This window comes from Clupea harengus, unplaced genomic scaffold (genome assembly GCF_900700415.2).
Source record: "Clupea harengus unplaced genomic scaffold, Ch_v2.0.2, whole genome shotgun sequence".
NCBI lineage: Eukaryota > Metazoa > Chordata > Actinopteri > Clupeiformes > Clupeidae > Clupea > Clupea harengus.
Window position 1 is genome coordinate 27,501 of NW_024879710.1, and position 20,330 is coordinate 47,830.

At 43.6% G+C, this 20,330-nt stretch overlaps 2 protein-coding genes across 2 annotated transcripts in view; one reads left to right on the forward strand and one right to left on the reverse strand.

The window, feature by feature from the left end:
* The window catches only part of LOC122129944 (Kv channel-interacting protein 2-like), a 34,352-nt gene extending 22,968 nt beyond the window's left edge, over positions 1-11,384 (forward strand). The window contains exons 2-8 of the mRNA XM_042704681.1: positions 7,943-8,067; positions 8,382-8,451; positions 8,673-8,743; positions 9,555-9,662; positions 9,997-10,101; positions 10,603-10,665; positions 10,874-11,384. Coding sequence (XP_042560615.1) covers positions 7,943-8,067; positions 8,382-8,451; positions 8,673-8,743; positions 9,555-9,662; positions 9,997-10,101; positions 10,603-10,665; positions 10,874-10,921 — 590 coding nt within the window. The 3' untranslated portion in view covers positions 10,922-11,384. The remainder of the gene's footprint in view (positions 1-7,942; positions 8,068-8,381; positions 8,452-8,672; positions 8,744-9,554; positions 9,663-9,996; positions 10,102-10,602; positions 10,666-10,873) is intronic.
* A 2,026-nt stretch (positions 11,385-13,410) lies between these two features.
* LOC122129945 (cytochrome c oxidase assembly protein COX15 homolog) lies at positions 13,411-20,285 on the reverse strand. Its single transcript, XM_042704682.1, has 9 exons — positions 20,106-20,285; positions 19,413-19,600; positions 19,079-19,201; positions 18,328-18,514; positions 16,987-17,154; positions 15,955-16,036; positions 15,700-15,854; positions 14,637-14,750; positions 13,411-14,414 (listed from the first exon to the last, which is right to left on the reverse strand). Exons 1-9 carry the CDS (start codon positions 20,181-20,183, stop codon positions 14,283-14,285), a joined length of 1,227 nt encoding a protein of 408 aa, XP_042560616.1. The 5' UTR covers positions 20,184-20,285; the 3' UTR covers positions 13,411-14,282.
* Between the last annotated feature and the right edge of the window lie 45 nt (positions 20,286-20,330).

Genomic DNA, 20,330 nt, shown 5'->3' on the forward strand with positions numbered 1-20,330 from the left:
CTCTTAAAGACTGGCTTTCTTAAAGGCTGTGCTCTTTTTAAAGGCTGGCTTCCTAAAGGCTGTGCTCTTTTAAAGACTCCATGCGAAAAAAGAAGCTGTTGATTCTTCTAGGTGTGGGTCTTACTGTTCTGCAGACACTTGTGTTATGCGCACAAGGCTAGATGGTGCTCATAACTTATTATGCGTGTGCAGTGGTCCCCACGGCGACAGTTGTCACGATAGTCATCGCTCATGTAACTCTAGTGCATTGCTTTTTCTCTTTCCTTATTTCTCTCTCCCTCTGTCCTTCTTTCTTCCCCTCCCTCTTTTCCCTCTCTCTTTCAACCTCTCCCGCTCTCTGTTATTCATGCATAAATTCACTCACTCACACACACACGCTCACACACACACACACACACACACACACACACACACACTCACACACACACACACACACACACACACACACACACACACACACACACACACGCTCACACACACACACACACACACACACACAGACAGACACACACACACACACACCACCTCGTTATATTCAGTTTGGAGGCAGAACTGTCTGACAGGTCCACCCCTCAACCCACTTTTCCTGTCTGGGCACGAGTGTTCGTGCAGTGGGATGCTTTACGTCTGACTCTCCACCATCTCTCTGTCTGTCAGCATCTCTCTGTCTGTGTCTTGGACTGTACAGTATGTGGGCATATATAAGTACGTTTGCATTTTGTGAACACACAGCGAGGTTTGGTTTCTGTAGTTTTTGCGTGTGTGTGTCTATGTGTGTTTTTTTTTTTTCTCTGCATGTGTGTGTGTGTGTGTGTGTGTATGAGAAAGAGAGAGAGAGAGACAGGGTGTGTGTGAATGTGTGCTCGTGTGTGTGTTATGGATAGTGGCTTGATATGCGACTGGAGCCGTCTGCGAAGGCTTGCTGTCTCAGGAGGGGGACTGGGTCCCATCTGTCCGTCCGGTCCGAGCTCAGCTGCAAACCTGGCTGTCGACCCGCCCCCCCGCCCCCCCAACCCCCATCCCCTCTGTTCCCCGCCTCCTCTCCCCCTCTCCTGCCTGACCCCCTACTCCTTCTCCTGATTCCCCAAACTCGCACCAAACACATCTGACCCAATTAAACCTGGCAAACCAAGAAAAAGCAGGAGAGAGGAGAGGAGAGGGAGCGAAAGAAAAGAGAGGGGGGTCGGTGGGAGGGGATTAAACATCAGACGGGTTGGGGTCCATATAAAAAGAATGGATCCCAGTCGAGGTTGTCTAGTATGGGGTAATGGGCCCATATACACAACCCCCCCCCCCCACACACACACAAACACACACACACACGCACCATTAGACTGGGTTAACAGATTGAATGAGAAGGAATCGGGGAGTGTCTGGTGAACCAGGTTGGTGATGTCTCAATTTCTTTACCTGCGGGGGATGCCGGTGCACCAGGGACGTAGAAGCTGTCACCGGTCAGGGAGGGACAGGGCAGCCCGGCGACCTCTGACCTCGAGCTCACCATCTGTCGCAGGCATGAGCTCGGGACACCCATTGGAGAAGGCGAGATGGATGTCAACACACGTGGCACATTTCAGCACGCTGTGAGGGATCGCTAACAGCAAGAGAGGAAAGAAAGAAAGAAAGAAAGAAAGAAAAAGATATTTAATACCTTGTGAAGAAAAAAACAAATAGCAACAACAACAACAACAACAACTAAAAACAAGGTTTACACCTGAAGATAGGCTAGGACGTTTCACAGCTGGACCCTGCGTGAAGGTGCAACCCTCCTCGGACGACTGGGCACTAGAGTGGAGCCCTGGGGCAGGTGGGGGCGGAGGGGCTTTGAGGAGAGAGGAGGAGGGGAGGCGCGGGATGCAGCTCTTCTTCGGGGAGGAGTGGGAGATGGAGGGGCTGCAGACAGTCGGCATCCTGCTGGTCATTTGCAGCTCGCTCAAGCTCCTTCACTTCTTGGGCTTGATTGACTTCTCCTCCGGAGGTAAGAGCGAGAGAGAGCGAGACAGAGAGAGAGAGAGACAGAGAGAGAGAGAGAGAGAGAGAAACAGAGAGAGAGAAAGAAAGAGAAAGAGAGAGATAGCGAGAGAGAGACAGAGAGAGAGAGAGAGAGAGAGAGACAGAGAGACAGAGAGAGAGAGAGAGTAAATAATATGGGACATTACAGATCTCTGAGAATACTGACTATAGATAAACCAGGATCTTGTTAAACCTTGGATGTATGATTGTATATAGCATGTTGGTTCAATATAGACTTTGTCAAAGAAGATAGTAATGATCACAACTCTGGTAATGGATGTAGATAGATAGATGGATACTTTATTAATCCCGAGGGAAATTTAGGTCAGCAAATGTATGTAGCAGACACAGGTGCATTAAACGTAATTGAAGATGATGAAAATGGGCTGCATTAGAGATCTTGACTGCACTTTGAGGCAGTCCTCACATGCCTTGGAATATGATGTGTGACGGCGCACACAGCACACGGGCAGGAAGTGACCTTTCTCTTGAGTGCTGTGAGACTGCTGCAGATGTTCCAGATGTGGTGGCAGGTAAAGGGCTATGAGTACGGGTCCTTGTGGATGCTTGAGTTATTTACAGCAGAAAGGACAGGATGGTCAAATAGTCAAATAGGAAAAGAGTGCCTCAGAGATCACTGAAGTGCAGTGAAAATCTGTCAGGTTCACTGTGTATGACTATCATGAAAAGCAGACCTTTGTTGTCATTAAGCTGGGCTTTTTAATGAGCGAAAGGAAGAAAACATGGCAGATACATCAAGAAATATTTTATCATTGTAGTGTTTTTAATTATGTGGGAAAAGTAATTTCCTAACTGGGGCGGCATCATGGCTGGCTCTGACAGAAACACTGACGTGACACTCACACAGTTGGCTCCCGTCTCCTCTCAAACTCCCCCCGCTCACGTCAAAGAAAAGCGAGCAAATTTGGGACAATTGCCGAGTAATTAGGAAGTTATTTATTTATTTGGTGAAAATGTCAGATTTTATTTGGTGAAAATGTCTGACATTCATTATGCAAATTGAACCGTGTTTCTTAAATGCTAGCGTTGTTCCTAGGGTCTTTGTTATGATCATCACCTTCTGATGGAGCAACCCTTTCTCTCTTCCTCCTGTGAAGACTCATTGTGTTTGTCCTGTTCTCACGGCTCCTTCCAGGTGTCTCTCTTCACCACTTGAAGTGCAGTTTGAGTTAATCACCAGTGATTAATCACCATGGCCTGGTTTACAAAACCATGAGGTTCCCTACATGGCATTTTCAGCACAGGTTGCGTGATGCGTGATGTGTTTTGGGAGTATATCGCATAGGACACCGTATCCTTATATAATTCTAAACATTTCTCCTGTGGTAAAACCAAAAACATGCCAAAGACTGAAAGTAGCTGTTAACCCTTAGGGGTCCTGCGGGGAATTGTTGTCAATATGCCTTTAAAGCTCTGCAAGTTTTTGAGACATAAAAATAACAGAAACCTAGAATCTTCTACTTTTCAAATATATACACTATAAAGAAATGGTTGAATGCATCCAAGGCCACATGGTAAGAATCAGGTTCCTTCTAGTGACAGAGGTTATTTAGCGTTGTGCAATTTCCCCTGTCTTGGAGAGTGCATTTCTTCATTCAGAAGAGAGGATTTGGGGAATGGTAGGATGGAGTTGACACGTGAGTCACCTGGAGTGCTTTGAGAGGTCGTTCAATGTTCCACAGCTCCACCAGGGCCAGAGCTGACGGTCTGAGCCTTTCTGTAGCGCTGAAAGCATGTAGCAGGCGTGAGGAGGCTGTCCTCTCAGATGCCTAGCAGAGAAGCTCCAGTGGGTACACTGCACTTGGTGTCTTGAGAGAATATGGAGTTAAAGTGGAGTGGGTACACTGCACATGGTGTCTTAAGAGAGTATGGCGTTAAAGTGGAGTGGGTACACTGCACATGGTGTCTTGAGAGAGTATGGAGTTAAAGTGGAGTGGGGAAAAAAAAGCCTTTGCAGTGATTTTCTTTTGGACCAATTCTACAGTATCTGGATGATTAAAGGGCTCACAGCATATAGTACAAAATATGAATAATTCTTGGCCATCACCAGGTAACTTCCTGGAGCAGCAAAAAGGCTTTTACAATGGCACAGTCTGTGAAAGGCTGTAGCAAGCACGCCGAATGGAGGGTGACAAAAAAGCGTCCACTGGTTTTTATGACTAACACCATGACAATAGAGGTGGAAATATTTGACTGCTTCTGTCCATTCCACGTGCTATTTCCCATACCTGTACTTATTCTGCATTACTGGAGGTTAAATGTGTTTCCAGGCATAGTGTAATGGTCCTTTTAGAGCTCAGCTTCGCCACACCTATACATCAGCACACTGTAACGCCCCTCTGCACCCCCACTGGCCTTGCAGTAGCAGTGCGACAGCCTTTGGGTGGTACATGGCATAATTTGCTTGATTGTTCACGCCTGAGAAGGATAAAAGCCACGCTGTTTGCCTTCAGGAAGGGGGGGGGGGGGGGGGCTTGCTTTCCCACCATGCCTTTGAGGCTGGTGTTCACTATGGGTTTTTTGTGCTTTGCGTTTCTATATGTATCCCCTAGATTTCAAGTCAATTCATTGATTTATTTAAATAAACCCCTATTTTTCGTAAACTATGTGGTCTGTCTCCAATTCATGTTGCGGCTCTCGAGCCAGGTCGTAACACACACATACACACCTATAAACACACACACACACACACACACACACACACACACACACACACATACACACCTATAAACACACACATGCGCACACGCACACACACACACACACACACACACACACACACACACACACACACACACACACACACACATACACACACACACACATACATACCTATAAACACACACACACACACACACACATACACACCTATAAACACACACACACACACACACACACACTTGCCCTCAGGCCGGAGGCTGGGGCTCGGTTGGACGGCCGGAAACATTAATCTTGTGCTCAGTAGCCTATGACATGGCTGGTGTGGATCCAAGTGACGGACCTGACCACAGGGTACAGGGTACAGGGGGGGGGGGGGGGGGGGGGGGGGGAACGGAAGAGAGAGAGAGAAAGGGAAGAGGAACACCACGACAGAGGATAAATACAAGCTATAAGGGATAAGGCAAGGCTAGAAAGACAAGCTTCAGGCGAGAGATGGAGTGAAGGGATAAGGCAAGGCTAAAAAGACAGAAGGAGAGATTGTGCCTGGGTTAGGAGAGCCGTTTGGCATCAAGCGAAGCCAGGTTCCCCCGGCGATGGCCTTCATTCCTCAGGCCGCCAGAGTCGTGTTGAGGAGTGTGCGAGGGTTGCTGCCCCACAAACACAAGGGCAAGAGTAAGTGCTCCTTATATCTCTCTCGTCTGCGCATCTCTTTGCGTAAGAGTCAGTGCTCCTTATATCTCTCTCGTCTGCGCATCGCTCTCATCTCGGCGCCAGGACAGATGGCCACTACTGCGGTCCTCTTGGTTTCACTTTAGTTTTTATTTCGTGGACTCATTTTTATTTCATTTTAGTTTATTATAGTTCAAATATTAGTTTTAGTCATTTCGGTCAAGGACAAATCAAGGATAAGAGTGACGTGAAAAAGTAATCTGCTTATCATTGAGGTGGGTTTGATTAAACTTTGTCGTTTTTTTTAGCAATCATCATTAGTTTCTTTTTATATTTCCTTTGCTAAATTATTTAATTTCAGTTGAAAGGAAAATGTCTCAAAACCATTCGTTTTCATCGTAGTTTCAGTATGAGTTTCACTAAGCACTTTCAGTGCTGGAGCTGAAAGACTAGGCTGCTCCGAGAACCCTGGGGTTATGAATACAGGCTCGTGATTGGAGGTCTGGTGAAGTGCTCACGTCCAAGGGGTCTGCCTGGCGGAGCGCACAGGGTTCGCAGCCGCGGCAACGGCAGGTGGTAATCAGAGTTCATCCACGAGTCACTCTGCCAACTACCCTCTCCTCTGGGGGTGTGAGATTGAAATCACGCTGGAGTATTACACGCTGCGGCAAAGCCCGCGGCTACCCCTTCGTTTGCTCAAATGTCATGGTGTCAGACTACGGGCCGGTGCCGTAAAAAGTCGAGGCCTTTCCACTGTGTGATTGCGGTGGTGGTGTGATTGCGGTTGTGGTTGTGGTGGAAGCCACCAGGAAAAGCGTGGTGAGCCAGGTCAGCAAATGTCTGTGCAGATATTTCAAAGAAACTTGCCTTGCATGCTGCCTTATCCCGCATGTTGATTGACAGGATGAAACGCACACTCAAGTTTCGAGTGCTAGCATTTCGGCATGTGAGTGTGAGTGTAAATTGTTTTTTTTTGAAGAGCCAATTCAATGGTGAAGCTCATGGTCCAAGCTCTATATACCTTGTACAAGTGATGTTTTAAAGCATTGAACACATCAGATGCCCAGATGATCATCTATGATGATCATCCAGTTCGACTAACCCGCCTATTATTAACCTGCACTAACTTCACCTACGACAGTTCTTTGGCTAGACACGATTGCTGTTGTTGGGTGTTCTCACCTGCCTGCCTGTTTGCACGACTGTGCACTTCGAGGGTGACTGTGAGTGATGGTACTGCTGTGCATTTTCTCTGTGTTTGTCTAATATCTCTGCTGTGGTTGGTGACTTTCACAGGTAACGCTCCCTCCAGCCAAACCAAAAAAACCATAAAACAGAGATTCCTCAAACTGCTGCCCTGCTGTCGGCCTACCGCCGCCCCCTCAATCGCAGAAAGCAAGTGCATCTTCGCTACGTCACATACCCCTTACCACCCGTCTGTGTGTCCCTGCCCCCCACTATCCTGAGCCAAACACACACTCACACACACACACACACACACACACACACACACATGCATACACTTGCACATGTACTCAACACCCACACATCCACACACACACACACACACAGACACACTCTGCACATGTACTCAACACACACACACACCCACAGACACATGCATACACGCACGCACACACACACACATGCATACCCACACTTACACACACACAGACACACAGACACACACACGTGCCCACACATACACGCTCAAATATAAATACACACATATAGTCTCTGTCTCACACACAAGTACGCTGGTACACACTCGCATTGATTGACAAGACCGCATATGTCATGCGTGCCACTTGAACTTTTTTTTTTCTAGCAAAAGCACCATGACATGCGCACCAGGTGAGAGCACGCTTGGGTAAACAGCCATGACCTACTGCTAACAGTGCGCAGCGTGTCTCTAGCCTGCCTTCCCTGGGTTGAGGATAGCGCTTGGGTTTGATTAAACTGGAACGAAGTGCTGCTTTACTGGCTGAGAGATCGGCCTCGACTCCCCCGGGAGTGGAGTTGGCGGAGGATTAAAAACAGCTGAAGTCCTAGACATAATGCTGAGAGCCGTGCTTGCACTCAGCGCTGTGCAATGGGGGACTGAAAGCAGCAGAGTGCTCTTTGAGGAGGATATAAGTGATATAAGGATATAAGAATGCCTATATGTCTGTGATGAGGGCCATCTCCACTATCGGTGCACACTCCCCTGGCTCTGTTCAATGGATTGTTTTTGTTGATTCATGTTGGTTAGGGTTCTATTACTTGGAAAGTAATTTGCATTAAATTTGTATTTTGAGAGGCACATTATCTGCTTTGGCGTATGCTACAAGTTGCAGGATTGGATATGAATTTCATTCATCCACTTGATATGTTCTCCTTCTCTCCTTTTTTTCTCCCTTCACCTCATTTGAACACACTGAAATACTCGCTGTGAATACATTGATTACAAGTACAATAACAAGTATACTGAGGAATTGTGGAGGTGTTAATATTAGTTGCTTATTTAAAAAAAAAAATCAAATACACCTTCGCATGCTGTGGAAATGACCTTCATTTTCACCTTTTGTGTCTCTAACAGACAGCATTGAGGATGACTTTGAGCTGTCCACCGTGTGCCACCGACCCGAGGGCCTGGACAAACTGCAGGAGCAGTCCAAGTTCACTAAAAAGGAGCTTCAAGTGCTTTACAGAGGCTTCAAAAATGTATGTGTCATTTACTGCAAGGCTGCACGTGTTTCATGTTCTTATGCGCCACACCATTAGTCTTGTTTACGACATATTGCCAGTAATTAGGTTGGATGCATACCACTGTATCCAGCACACAACTACAGACATGAAATGACAAGTGCATGTAAACACAATTAAATACTTTATTTACATGGAATGCTGTTTTGAAGAATTTGAAAAACCTTTGAAAAATGTAGTCCTTATTAGCTGGGGTTTGCTAGTGTTAATGAATGTATTCTCTTGCATTTTGTGTGTGTGTGTGTGTGTGTGTGTGTGTGTGTGTGTTGCAGGAGTGCCCCAGTGGTGTGGTCAATGAAGAAACCTTTAAACTCATCTACTCCCAGTTCTTTCCCCAGGGAGGTCAGTATAGCACACACACACACACACCAACTGTGATGACGATGTCTGTTTCACTCTTTGGAAAACCAAATTATTCTTCCTGTATCGTATCCATTCTGCCCTAGGCTTTGTTTCAAAAATATATATCAGGTTGAACAGGTGCCCAATGTCCCTGATGCCACCTATTTTTAGAAGCCAAGACATAACTTACACGTGTGCTATTCTGACTCTTCTCCTCCCAGATTCAAGTACATACGCACACTTCCTGTTTGAAGCATTTGACACAAATAAGAATGGATCAGTTAGTTTTGAGGTAAGCATCATTTATACAATGCAAGTTCACGTGGAGCGTGAAAACACTTCATGCTTCACACACACACATAACTCCGTGAAGCCTGAAAACACTACATGCTTCGCACACATAACTCCATGGAGCCTGAAAACACTTCAAGCTTCACACACGTAACTCAAGATACAGATCTGTATATGGACCCCATTTGGATCCTCTGCTTAGGACTGAATTTCATAATAATAATAATAATAATAATAATAATAATACCTTTGACTTATATAGCGCTTTTCTAAGTACCCAAAGCCACTCTGTCATAATATAGCCGTTCCAACCAAATTTTAGCTGAGTCAAATACAGTAGGTCGTCTTTGTCGTTCTCTTGGCCCAACAATATGGCAGTACTGACAGATGGAAAGCAATGTGTTACCCTCCACTGGGAATTGTTAAGGTTAAGGTGGGCAAGTCATTTTTTTTTAAATGTTGTATTTTTGTAGGGAGGTCAAACAGAGAACAAGGTCTCCTGGGTGTATTTTGCATGCATCAGAGACATTTTATTGAGTGACCTTGAGTCTTATGTACCTACAAAAATACATTTTTTTAGTGTTCTTCTATTCTTTTCTTGCTGTTTCCTGACACCAAAATGTCTCTTTGTAGTATAAAATATATGCAAAGAAAACTCTTTGAGTCCAAAGACCTTCTCAAAACTTTGAGGAACATTTAGTAGCTTATCACATTAGGCCAAATTGGTCCAGTACTTATTCGGCTCAACTGGACTGCATTGTGCCGAGTGGACATTCAAGCTTATTTGTATCCTGTACTGTATCTTGTCTCAGGACTTTGTCGCTGGCCTTAACATTATCCTCAGAGGGTCGATCAACGACCGACTAAACTGGGCCTTCAACCTCTATGATCTCAATAAGGACGGCTGTATCACCAAAGAGGTAGGCCTGTTTGCCAACGCATTGAATATATCTATATCACTATATCTGAGTTTTTATGTTTCTTTGATGTCTATTTTTATGTGCATGTAATTTCTTTGTGCACCTTATGTATTTGCTGTAAAGCACTTTGAGCTGCATTCTTTTGCATGAAAGGTGCTATATAAATAAAGTTTTATTATTATTATTATTTTGTATTATTATTATTATTATTGAAGCCTGCGGTGCTGGGGCTTTGTTATTGATTATTTCTGTGTGTGATGTGTCATCTGTCCTCACGTGCGCCCCCCCCCCCCCCCCCCCCCCCCGTCACCCACCTCCCTTCCCTCTTGTGTAGGAGATGCTGGACATTATGAAATCAATCTATGACATGATGGGAAATTACACCTACCCCTGCATGCAGGATGACGCCCCGAGGGAACACGTGGAGAACTTCTTTCAGGTTATTCTCTTCATCATTTATTTTTATGATTCACTCAGTTAAGTCCAGTCTATCGTTTATCTTGTACGGACATCATTCAGATGTATCCATTACTTTTGAGCTATCCAGTTTCTCAGTTTGAGACATGTTTCCCCTCATACCCGAGGACCGCCTCGAGACATATGGAGAGTTTGTACTTCTGCACCGATTTATCACTGACCCTCGATCACTCTAATTTCTGGTGTTGCTCTGGGATCTAACATTTTTGCGCACACACACATCAGCAGTATTATAGCCTAGCATCAACAGAGTGTGTGTGTGTGTGTGTGTGTGTGTGTGTGTGTGTGTGTAACATCATTTATTCATATCTTCATTTCCTTCTCTCATGTCCCATTAATAATAAGATAACGATTTCCATTAGGAGCAGCACTAAAAAATTGTCATCTTTTGCACACAAAGTTAAATGAAATTAAACTTACCGTTGAAGTAATTATAACTCACCTTTACTGTTCCTCTCTTTAGAAAATGGACCGAAATAAAGATGGTGTGGTCACTATCGATGAGTTCATTGAGTCATGTCAAAAGGTATGAACAAGTTAATTGGTTTTAAAGCTATTTTTGATGAAATTCAGCAATTCAGTTTTATGATTAAGATTTTGTCAATACCTAATTAGCAGTAAATGAAACCCACATGAAACTAAATGTTCTCTTTATGAAGTGAACCATTAGCTGAGCTGCTAATAACACAGTCTAATTTGGTCAATCGTTCCTTCCTCTCTTGTCAACACTGCAGGATGAGAACATCATGCAGTCCATGCAGCTTTTTGAAAATGTCATCTAAGAGGACCCCACGGATGGAGGCGACTTTGTGGCCTTGCTGTCTGGACTCCATGTTGGCCCAAGGACCCTCACAGTTGGCCTCCTTATACTCCAATGTCATTCCTTTCTTTCCTCAGACACTTGAAAAAAAAAAAAGTGGGGTTGGCTTATAGACACACACATTTGTTATTTTTAATATTCCTTCATTATGTTCCGAGGAAGCTCTTGTGTTGGCTCATTTCGAATGACAGTCGCTGTCTGAGGGAGGGGAGATGGGAGCGTGAACAACACAGGAAGATGCGGGCGCATGGAACCACCAGAAAATGACTGGAAACGTGTCGACAGGGCATCGTGGTGACGACGGCAACCCTCCCCCTCCCTCCAATAATGAACTGATTTTATTACCGCATGATGTCATGACTAGTCCACACTTACCTATTTACCAAGATACTCCAAAGCCTGTCTGTTGCTCTATGTCTGTCCACACAGGTGCCTCGCTCCCTGTTAGCGTCTGCTGTCGTCGTTGTGTGTGTAAGGTTGTGTAAGGCTCTACTGCCATCACTCAGAAACCCAGGCTACCTGACCACCCCTCACTCACTCACCACAAGTAAACATAGGCTAACCAGGCTAACAGGCTAACCAGTCCGCAACAGCTAGCAGGGCTTGTACATTCCAGAGGAGTCCTCCTCAGTAAAGAAAATCCTGTTTGGGCCTTGAAGTCTTTAGCTATTGCCATATACTGACTGTTTCTCTGTGCCGTCACAGATGACTCCCAGTAATAAACTCAACACATGGCTAATTGCATTGTGGACGAATGACTCACCATTGCCAATCAACCTTCTTAGCCAATTGTATCGTACCTATGGAAGTGAACATGTGAAAGTATAGTGTTCTCACTCGACCATGTAATAGTCAACTGTACCACACAGTAGATGATGTCATGGACACTGAGACTGGTGGGAACTGGTTTGAAATGCTGTGAGAGAATGGCTTCCTTCCCTCTGGCTGAGGCCTGTGTTGAAGGTTAGTATGTTGCTACACATTGTCAAAAAGAACAGCCATCTTTTCGCCAAGCTTATCGTCCCATCAAACACCAAAGAGAATTGCTCTAGTCAGTTTCCCATCCCTTCCCTAACATGCTGCCATCACTGTCACAATATATTCGGTGATGGAATTAAGACCTGGCAGGGGAAAATAAAAGATGTCAGATAAGCAGGAGGAAAGCTGGATCAATTGATTGCTTTTCCCACTCAGCAGCACAAGGGGAAGGTACTAGGCACTATTTCTCTTTCCAGTTGAGGAGAGATTACTACTGACACCTGACAGACTGAGCATAAAGATAACCACTGTTGTAAGCAACTTATTTTACAAAGACTACCATAGAAGTACACCTCCAAGGGGGCGGGGGGGGTGGGGTTGCTGTAGTAGTTATTGTTTCTACATTCTATGGTACATTACTTTTAAAGAATTCAGGTTTCAAATGAAGGTTAGATGGAACATCACCACTAACAAACTTGGGCCATCCAATGAATCTGTTATGGTTTATGAGTGTAACGTATGTGTTTCTTCATAGTATTTATTTCCCAACCAGTTAAAAGGGACGGGTAGAAGATAGATGGCCTAGTTTAACACAAGCAATAATGTCCCTTCATCAACTGCGACCTGAAGTATTTACGGTGTTATCCACTGCGAAGAGATCTCCAAGAACCGATGGTTAGTTGAGGGGACTGAGACGGAGTGTGTAATGTCTATCCCTATTGAGTATTCATTTGTGGTCAACAGGATGCAAAGCTTTGGAGAGACGCACATACTCTGGATCGTCGTGGTTGTGTTCGTGTCCCAAGCCTTCCAATATCTCCTCTGTGTAATTCTTGACCCCTAAACCTATGAAGTGATTATTGGCACCCGGGTTTAACGTTTGTATGATTCTCTTGCAAGTGTCGTGAGGCTGCCGCCCGGCTTCGCTGTGTAGAGGCTCACTGTAACTGATTTGATATCTTTTGGCACGGTCCAATAATTTTTTTTTAACACGTGGATAATTGAAAAGAATTCCCGATGTATTATGTATAACCACTCGACTCAATGCCAAACACATACACATATAGACACACTTGCAATGAAGGTCACCACGAATACGTCAAAGAAAAACACATTAATACTGCAGTGCCTTGAGTGCTGTGTTGAAATGATTTGGTCACACCCTCTTCAGTGTTAAATTAACTTTCTACTCCTTTCAAATATTTTATTCTCGATGTGGCATGGATGGATATCGATATTTGGTCCTGATTGCTGGTAGCAGAACTCCACTCCTACCCACCAGTGGTCCCAGTCCGTACTCGCATGTACTGTCTAGAGTAATGAAACTTAATAACCTGGTGTACTAACTGTGTCTAGTTAGCTGGCCTCAACTGGTTGCATTACATTAAAACATGTATATTTTGTATAGACAATAAAAATTCACACTTGCTATGCATAGCTATGTTACGCACCATTCTACTACATTCTTCCAAATGTTCTTTGACCGAGCCTTTATTTCATATTCTACGTCAAGTATATTCATATATATATATATATATACACACATACACACACTTTTGGGAATACAAAAAGTGAGGCCATTCATTTAAGAAGTGTGATCTGAAAGATTGTTCTGTAAATAGTGCAATATTTTACTTGAAATCCAATCCTGAGCACTTTTCTTAGAACTCAATAGTATTCAGAAACAAAGGTATGTGTAGATAAGTGCACAGACACAGACACAGACATTTTCACCAATAGTCATCTTGCAACATTTGTTAACACATTTACTGACAGTAAAATTCAAAACAGCAACGCTCAGTAATTTAAATATACATATTAATTACGTATTGCCCTGAAATCCTCCTCATTCTCTACATAATTTAAACTCTATACAACGGTGAGGCAGTGCAATAGTGGAAAGGCAAGCCATGGTCAAACTCAAAACCATCCACCATTTCTCATTTCTCTGATAGTTCAGCATGGTGGAGACATGAAATGCATGTCGTATGCATAGATCCTCAAGAACTTCCATCAAAAGCATGAGTCATCAGCAAGAGAGCCAGAACACAATCAGAACTCAAGTGTCATATGCCTGCCTGGAGTACGAGGCGAGGCCAGGTATGCTGGGGCTGAGAGAGGGTGCGCTTGCGAAGGGAAAACGATTCTCAGAAAATGAATGCTGAAATGAATTGCAAAGCTGTGGGGCATGAAAAGCCGCTCCGCGTCGGATCCATCCGGTGTGAAAGAAAGAGAAGGCCATTTCCACGAGCAGGGGGTACATTTACAGTCTCTCCTCAACCAGCTGGGGTCTAGCTGCAGGACCGCGGACAGCACCGCGGACCTCACATGAGCTCGGAAGGGGCTTACTTGGCTACCTTCCGTAATTCGGCAAGCACCCAGATGGCGAGGGAGAGCAGCGCCACGGACCCCGACTGATGGGTGGCGGCCAGCGGGGTGGGCACGTAGAGCAACAGCGTGCTGATGCCCAGTGCCACCTGGGGAGACAACAGCACATTGTTTGATTTCAATTCTCTTTTCAATTCCTATTTGTGAGGCAGCGCTAACAATGAGCGCCGACTTCACATAACCCACAAGCCTACGCACCACATAAGGTTATGACAGATTTCTGTGCAATCCCCCAAAATGCTTTTTCTACCCTATATGCAGTTAAATGAAAACATCTGGGAAAACAGCTATTTCACAGTTAAAGGACATACTTGTGTGTAGGCCATGGCAGTGAGGCAGCTAATGGCAATCTTTGCCCGGCGGGGCAGGTGAACTCGTCTGGAGTAGAAGTAGAGGCCCGTTATGGCAGCCAGTGAGCTGACGGCCTGAAGGCAAACAGTGCAAAGCATCATCAGGTTACACGTTGAAACACATAAACAAATGTCCCCTAGCTAAAGACCTCCGTACCTACAGAGCCAACATAAACACATGTCCCCTAGCTTAATAATAATAATAATAATAATAATAATAATACTTTATTTATATAGCACCTTTCATGCAAAAGAATGCAGCTCAAAGTGCTTTACAGCAAATACATAATATTTACAAAGAAATTACATGCACATAAAAATAGACAAAGAAACATAACTCAGATATAGTGCAAAAAAAATGAAATAATAATTATAATTCAAATTATAAAATTGAATACATAAAATGCATAGCATAAGATAGAAAATAAAACTGCAGAGATATATTTAATCTATCCCCTTAATATCACAAGTAGAGATTTAAATTAAATTAAATTAAAAGTATTTATATATATATATATATATATAGTGCGAGTTAAATATATAGCTAGTTAAAGGCTAATGTGAAGAGGTACGTTTTTAGTTTTCTTTTAAAGATGTTAAGCGAGCTGGCTTCCCTGATGTCTATAGGCAGTATGTTCCATAGCACTTAAGACCTCCGTACCTGACCTGTACATGACTCGGCACCTTCAAACCATTTGCCATTCTCTTAAACAGTTAGGATAACTTATTGTGTAAGACATGATTGTCATATCTGACTTGAGATGAGTAAGGTGATACTCTGGCACAGTCTGACATGGATCACTCAGTGGGGAAAAAAGGTATTTGACAGTACAAATACTCACAATTTTGACAGGCCAACAGTGAATGTAATGGTCAATCCCATTTTATATGGGGTTCTAATAATACTTTAAAATATCCCACAGCGTGACAACAACTAATTAAATCACAGTCAATAATTTCCTATAATTGCCAATTTAAAATATCCTTTTTATGGGACATTTCTGATTATTATGATACTACTTACCAGTATCCTGTGGTCAAACTGAACTGTAGTAGGATTCTCAAAGACGTTTTTGATGCTGGGGGAGAATGCCAGCAGGTCATCAGGGATCCAACGCTCTCCCATCTTTGGGAAGGAGTTGTACACAAGACCAGCATCCAGGCCAGCAACAAAGGCCCCTGTTGGAATAGACCCCCCAACAACAGTCATTGAGATGTTCCTGAATGATCAACTTTATGTCATTGAAAGAGTTATCTGCTTGCCTAGTAAATCCGATACCTGACAAAGCTGTGAGGAAGACCAATCCCCCTGTGCCCTTGGCGAATCGGCGGAGTTGTGTGAGACGCCTTGTTTCCAGAAGCTACAAAGCATTGAAAGAGAAGCAGTCAACCAAAGTCAACTTCTCAAAAAGAGATACAAAATAGATAGGAATAAAGATAGGATAGAGTTTTAAAGCATTATGATTGATTTGTGTTTATGATAACAAATCTATTGACATACGGATACAGGGTTCCCACTCTTTTCTGGTGATCATTTATTCAGGACATTTTCACTGACGATCTTGCTGGTATGACGGACAGGGACTGCGCCATACACTAATAAGTTCCTCTTTACCGAAGTCTGATTTTGAAAGCCGTGCAGTCTGTGACTATAACTGTGAAATCATCTCTTAAATGCTTATAAATTATGACAATTTGATCATAGAATAATGCAAACACATTATTATAACATTATTATTCCTTCATAACCCAAATCCTCTCTTCCTTAGGAATTATAATAACCAGTGCTGCCTGAAGACCAATAACACAATTAGTAGCCTACAATTTTGCCCACTGACGAATCTAAAATGAAGTTGACATACCTAAATGAAATTAAACGATTTAAAGTTAAGAGTTTGCTTGGACTAGGGGGCGCTGTGGCGCAAGCAGCAGCCTCGACCATGAACAGGCTTGAACGCCCACGGGGACCCGGGTTCGATTCCGACCCGCAGTCATATCCCGACCCCACTCCCCACCTCCTCTCTCCAGCTCACTTCCTGTCAAACCTTCACTATCCTATCTGATTAAAGGCAAAAAGCCAAAAAATAAATCTTTAAAAAAAAACGTTTGATAGGGCTATTAACTGCCACTGACTCTTTATCTTATCACACAATACTTTCACCCAGTTAAAACAATAAAGGCATAAATATACAACCCTGCTCATCCTGCCTGACAACATAAAAGCATCAGCTTCATGACCGCCCACACCCCTGCGGGGGCAAAGCCCTGCCCAGCCGAGCCTCATCTGATCGGGGGAGCGCATTAGCCTCACCTGGTCGGGGGAGCGCATGAGCGTGAGGCCCGTCCACAGACTGGCGCAGTAGAGCAGCAGGGCGGAGCCCAGGTGGGAGGCCAGTCGGTACTGGCTCACGCGGGGAATGTCATGCGACTCCGGCTTCTCCTCCAGCCCACTCTTCACCATGTACCAGCCCAGGAGGCCCTGCAGACACACCCACCGTACATTTCAGAAAAACTGACTTGTCATTTTGACATAATACACTCAGTTTCACCTACAGCCCCCTGTCAACAAAGCTGGTTTCTCTTAACTACCGTAATTTCCGGACTATTGAGCGCACCTGAATATAAGCCTCACCCACTGAATTTTTCAAAAATAATTATTTTTAACATAAATAAGCCGCACATGTCTATAAGCCGCAGGTGCCTACCGGTACATTGAAACAAATTAACTTTACACAGGCTAAAATTAATATCAAAAGTAATACAATAGTGATGCATATTATTAGTTTTGCCAGTTACGATAAGTGCACTGTTGCTTTAAGAGAGCACAGTTGCAAGTCAATCAGAAGCTAGAACGTTAGATTGAAGACAGAGAGATAGAAGAAAGACGCTAGTTTGAAACCAGTGAGCTAAAGGACTGGATTTGTATTGTAGTAAACTTTGTTTTGAGTTGTGTTCTGTCTATGCCGGTAGACTGTGGTTATTTTGACATTAGTTAAGTTATTGAGAGATACTGAGAAATCGCGTGGAGCTAAGCATCCATGCGGCTGCATCCATGCTAGCATCCTAGCTCCACAAAGCCACCGTAACAGGTATCATAATCCATAAATTAGCCGCGTCATTGTTTAAGCCGCAAGGTTCAAAGCATGGGAAAAAAGTAGCGGCTTATAGTCCGGAAATTACGGTACTGAATATTATTAATTACCTTTGTATCAGACCAAGACATCCTAGAGGTAAACATCTGGAAGACCACTTTAAATCTGTGTTACAGTAAGTTTACATTTTCCAAACGCTATACACAAAGTTGAACCACCAGATGCTAAAACATTTCTGAAATCTAGATATACTACTGTATTGTATTTAAACTTTATTTTATATTATTAAATATAAAAACAATATAATGTTATATGTTGCAATAACTATACCACTGGTCATCAATACACAGTGAATAATTGTCATTTTAGGCAGATTACTTTTCAGCTTTGTAACTAAGCATATTGAAATCACAAAAATATGTCATGTTGTATTCGGCTAGATGACGCTTTCTCCACAGTGGCACACACACTGAGCTCTGAGGCAACTTAATACATGGGGGGACACATTGGAAACACTACTGATGCAACTCATTCTGTTAGCCGGGGCGTTGCTCACATACCTGGAAGAAGACAAAGCCACACAGGCCCAGCACTCGTCCCTTCATGGAGCGGTTGAAGTAGCCCTTCCTCCAGAAGTAGGCGGTGGGGAGGATGTATGCCAAGCCGACCAGACGGCCCCACATGCGGTGGCCCCACTCCATGTAGAAAATGAACTTGAACTCGGTGAGAGTCATGTCATGGTTCATTCTGTGAGAGATAATATACCTTATATCCATTGAACAACTAACCCACTGTAGCATATATATTTATATTTATATATTTATCCCTGCACTTCTCGCACTCTCCACTTCTTCTTTGCACTACTGTTGCGCAACATTTCACAGCTACTGTATATAGCCATTCCGCCTTGTACATACTTTTTTAAACTCCTTAGTCCATTGCACTGTTGCACTGTTTGTTTGTTTGTATTGTATTGTATTGTATTGTGTTGTATATTTTGTGTAAGCACACTGAGAGTCACTTTACCAAGTCAAATTCCTTGTTTGTGCAAACTTACTTGGCCAATAAAACCTGATTCTGAAAACCTGATTCTGATTCTTACTTAGGCCTCATGCTATGCTTATAGCAAACAACGGAAGCTTGCTTGGAGGTCTGTTTTAACATCAAAACAACTCTACGTAAACAATAATCAGTACAATGATCAAATCTGACACTTGTTAGCCACTCTTTGGATATCACTGAAGAAATGGTTTTACTCATATTTGTAGCATTGTCATGCTGACATTACTTTCCAGAGGCGAGGAGACTTACATTTTAAACTCTGGGAATTGTTGGTATTTGGAAAACTCTGCTTCCCATTCTGCCTGAGATTGTGGAGGCTTCATCTCCTTCACTAAATGCCAGTCCACCATCGAGAGGCCGGATTCTGTCAATCTGTTTTTGCAGACAAAAAAAAAAAAAAGACCTTAACGCAAGCAATTAGTATATCATTTGTGTATGTGAGAAACGTATTGGTGAACATACTATTAACAGTTTGAACCAAAACCTCATACACAGATAAATCAAAATGCGCTGGACCATTTAACCAGTAAGTATTGCGATGGGTTTAAAAGTAATAAAAGGCAACACATGGCTGACAACTCACCTGGTTACCCCACCTAAGACGACCGCCCCCAATACCAATCCACTGCAACCAACCAGCCATTTTCCAACAATGCGATTTGTGGCAGCGTTAGGTACGGTTACAGAGGCTGCATGAACGGCGCCTGCTTCTGCCGTTATTGTCGATGTGGTTTGCCCTCTCTTCGGCACCCATTGTCGTAAATGTGTCCGCTGGAGGGAAACAGAGAGACCAGAGGAAAACTTGATGAGATGCTCAAATCTTCATCATCTCCATTGCTTACGTGACAGGACGTCACGTAACAGCACTTTTCATAACATTGCAAGGCAGGTTACATATGTAATAGTTCAGGATATGACCAGCAATACCTACAACACAATTAACGTTAGTTATGCCAAAAATGACATATTTCCCACTGTATCGTTATATTCTCTTGACGTTATTTGCTCACTAACTTGTCTAATAAATATGAACTTTGAAGTCTACTGTTATCTTTATTAACTTGGACAACTGGTACATTGTTTCCATGAAGCAGTATAACACAATGTCATTACACAAAACCACACATCTAACGTCCTGGCTAACAAGATGTTTAGGCAATTGCTTCGTTTGTGTTCATGAGGCACATGCAACGCTACTGGTAGTATGCCACCCAACTAGTTAGCCTTAGATGCTAGCTACCCCGGCATAATCTTTGATGGAGGATTGTTAGCGTACCTGGCTTTGATTAAATCCTCGTCCGGCGTTACGACAGCCACACGATACCACGAACCTTAACGATGGGAGCAGCATCATTTCCTGGTTTCCAGATAATTTTGAGGATGGTGTCCTAACAGTTACCACTCAAGCAACCATGATAGCTGTCTAGCTACCTTACTTAACCAAGATGTCAACTTTGACCCTGTGACGTACGATGGACAGAGAAAAAGAGAAAAAACGAGA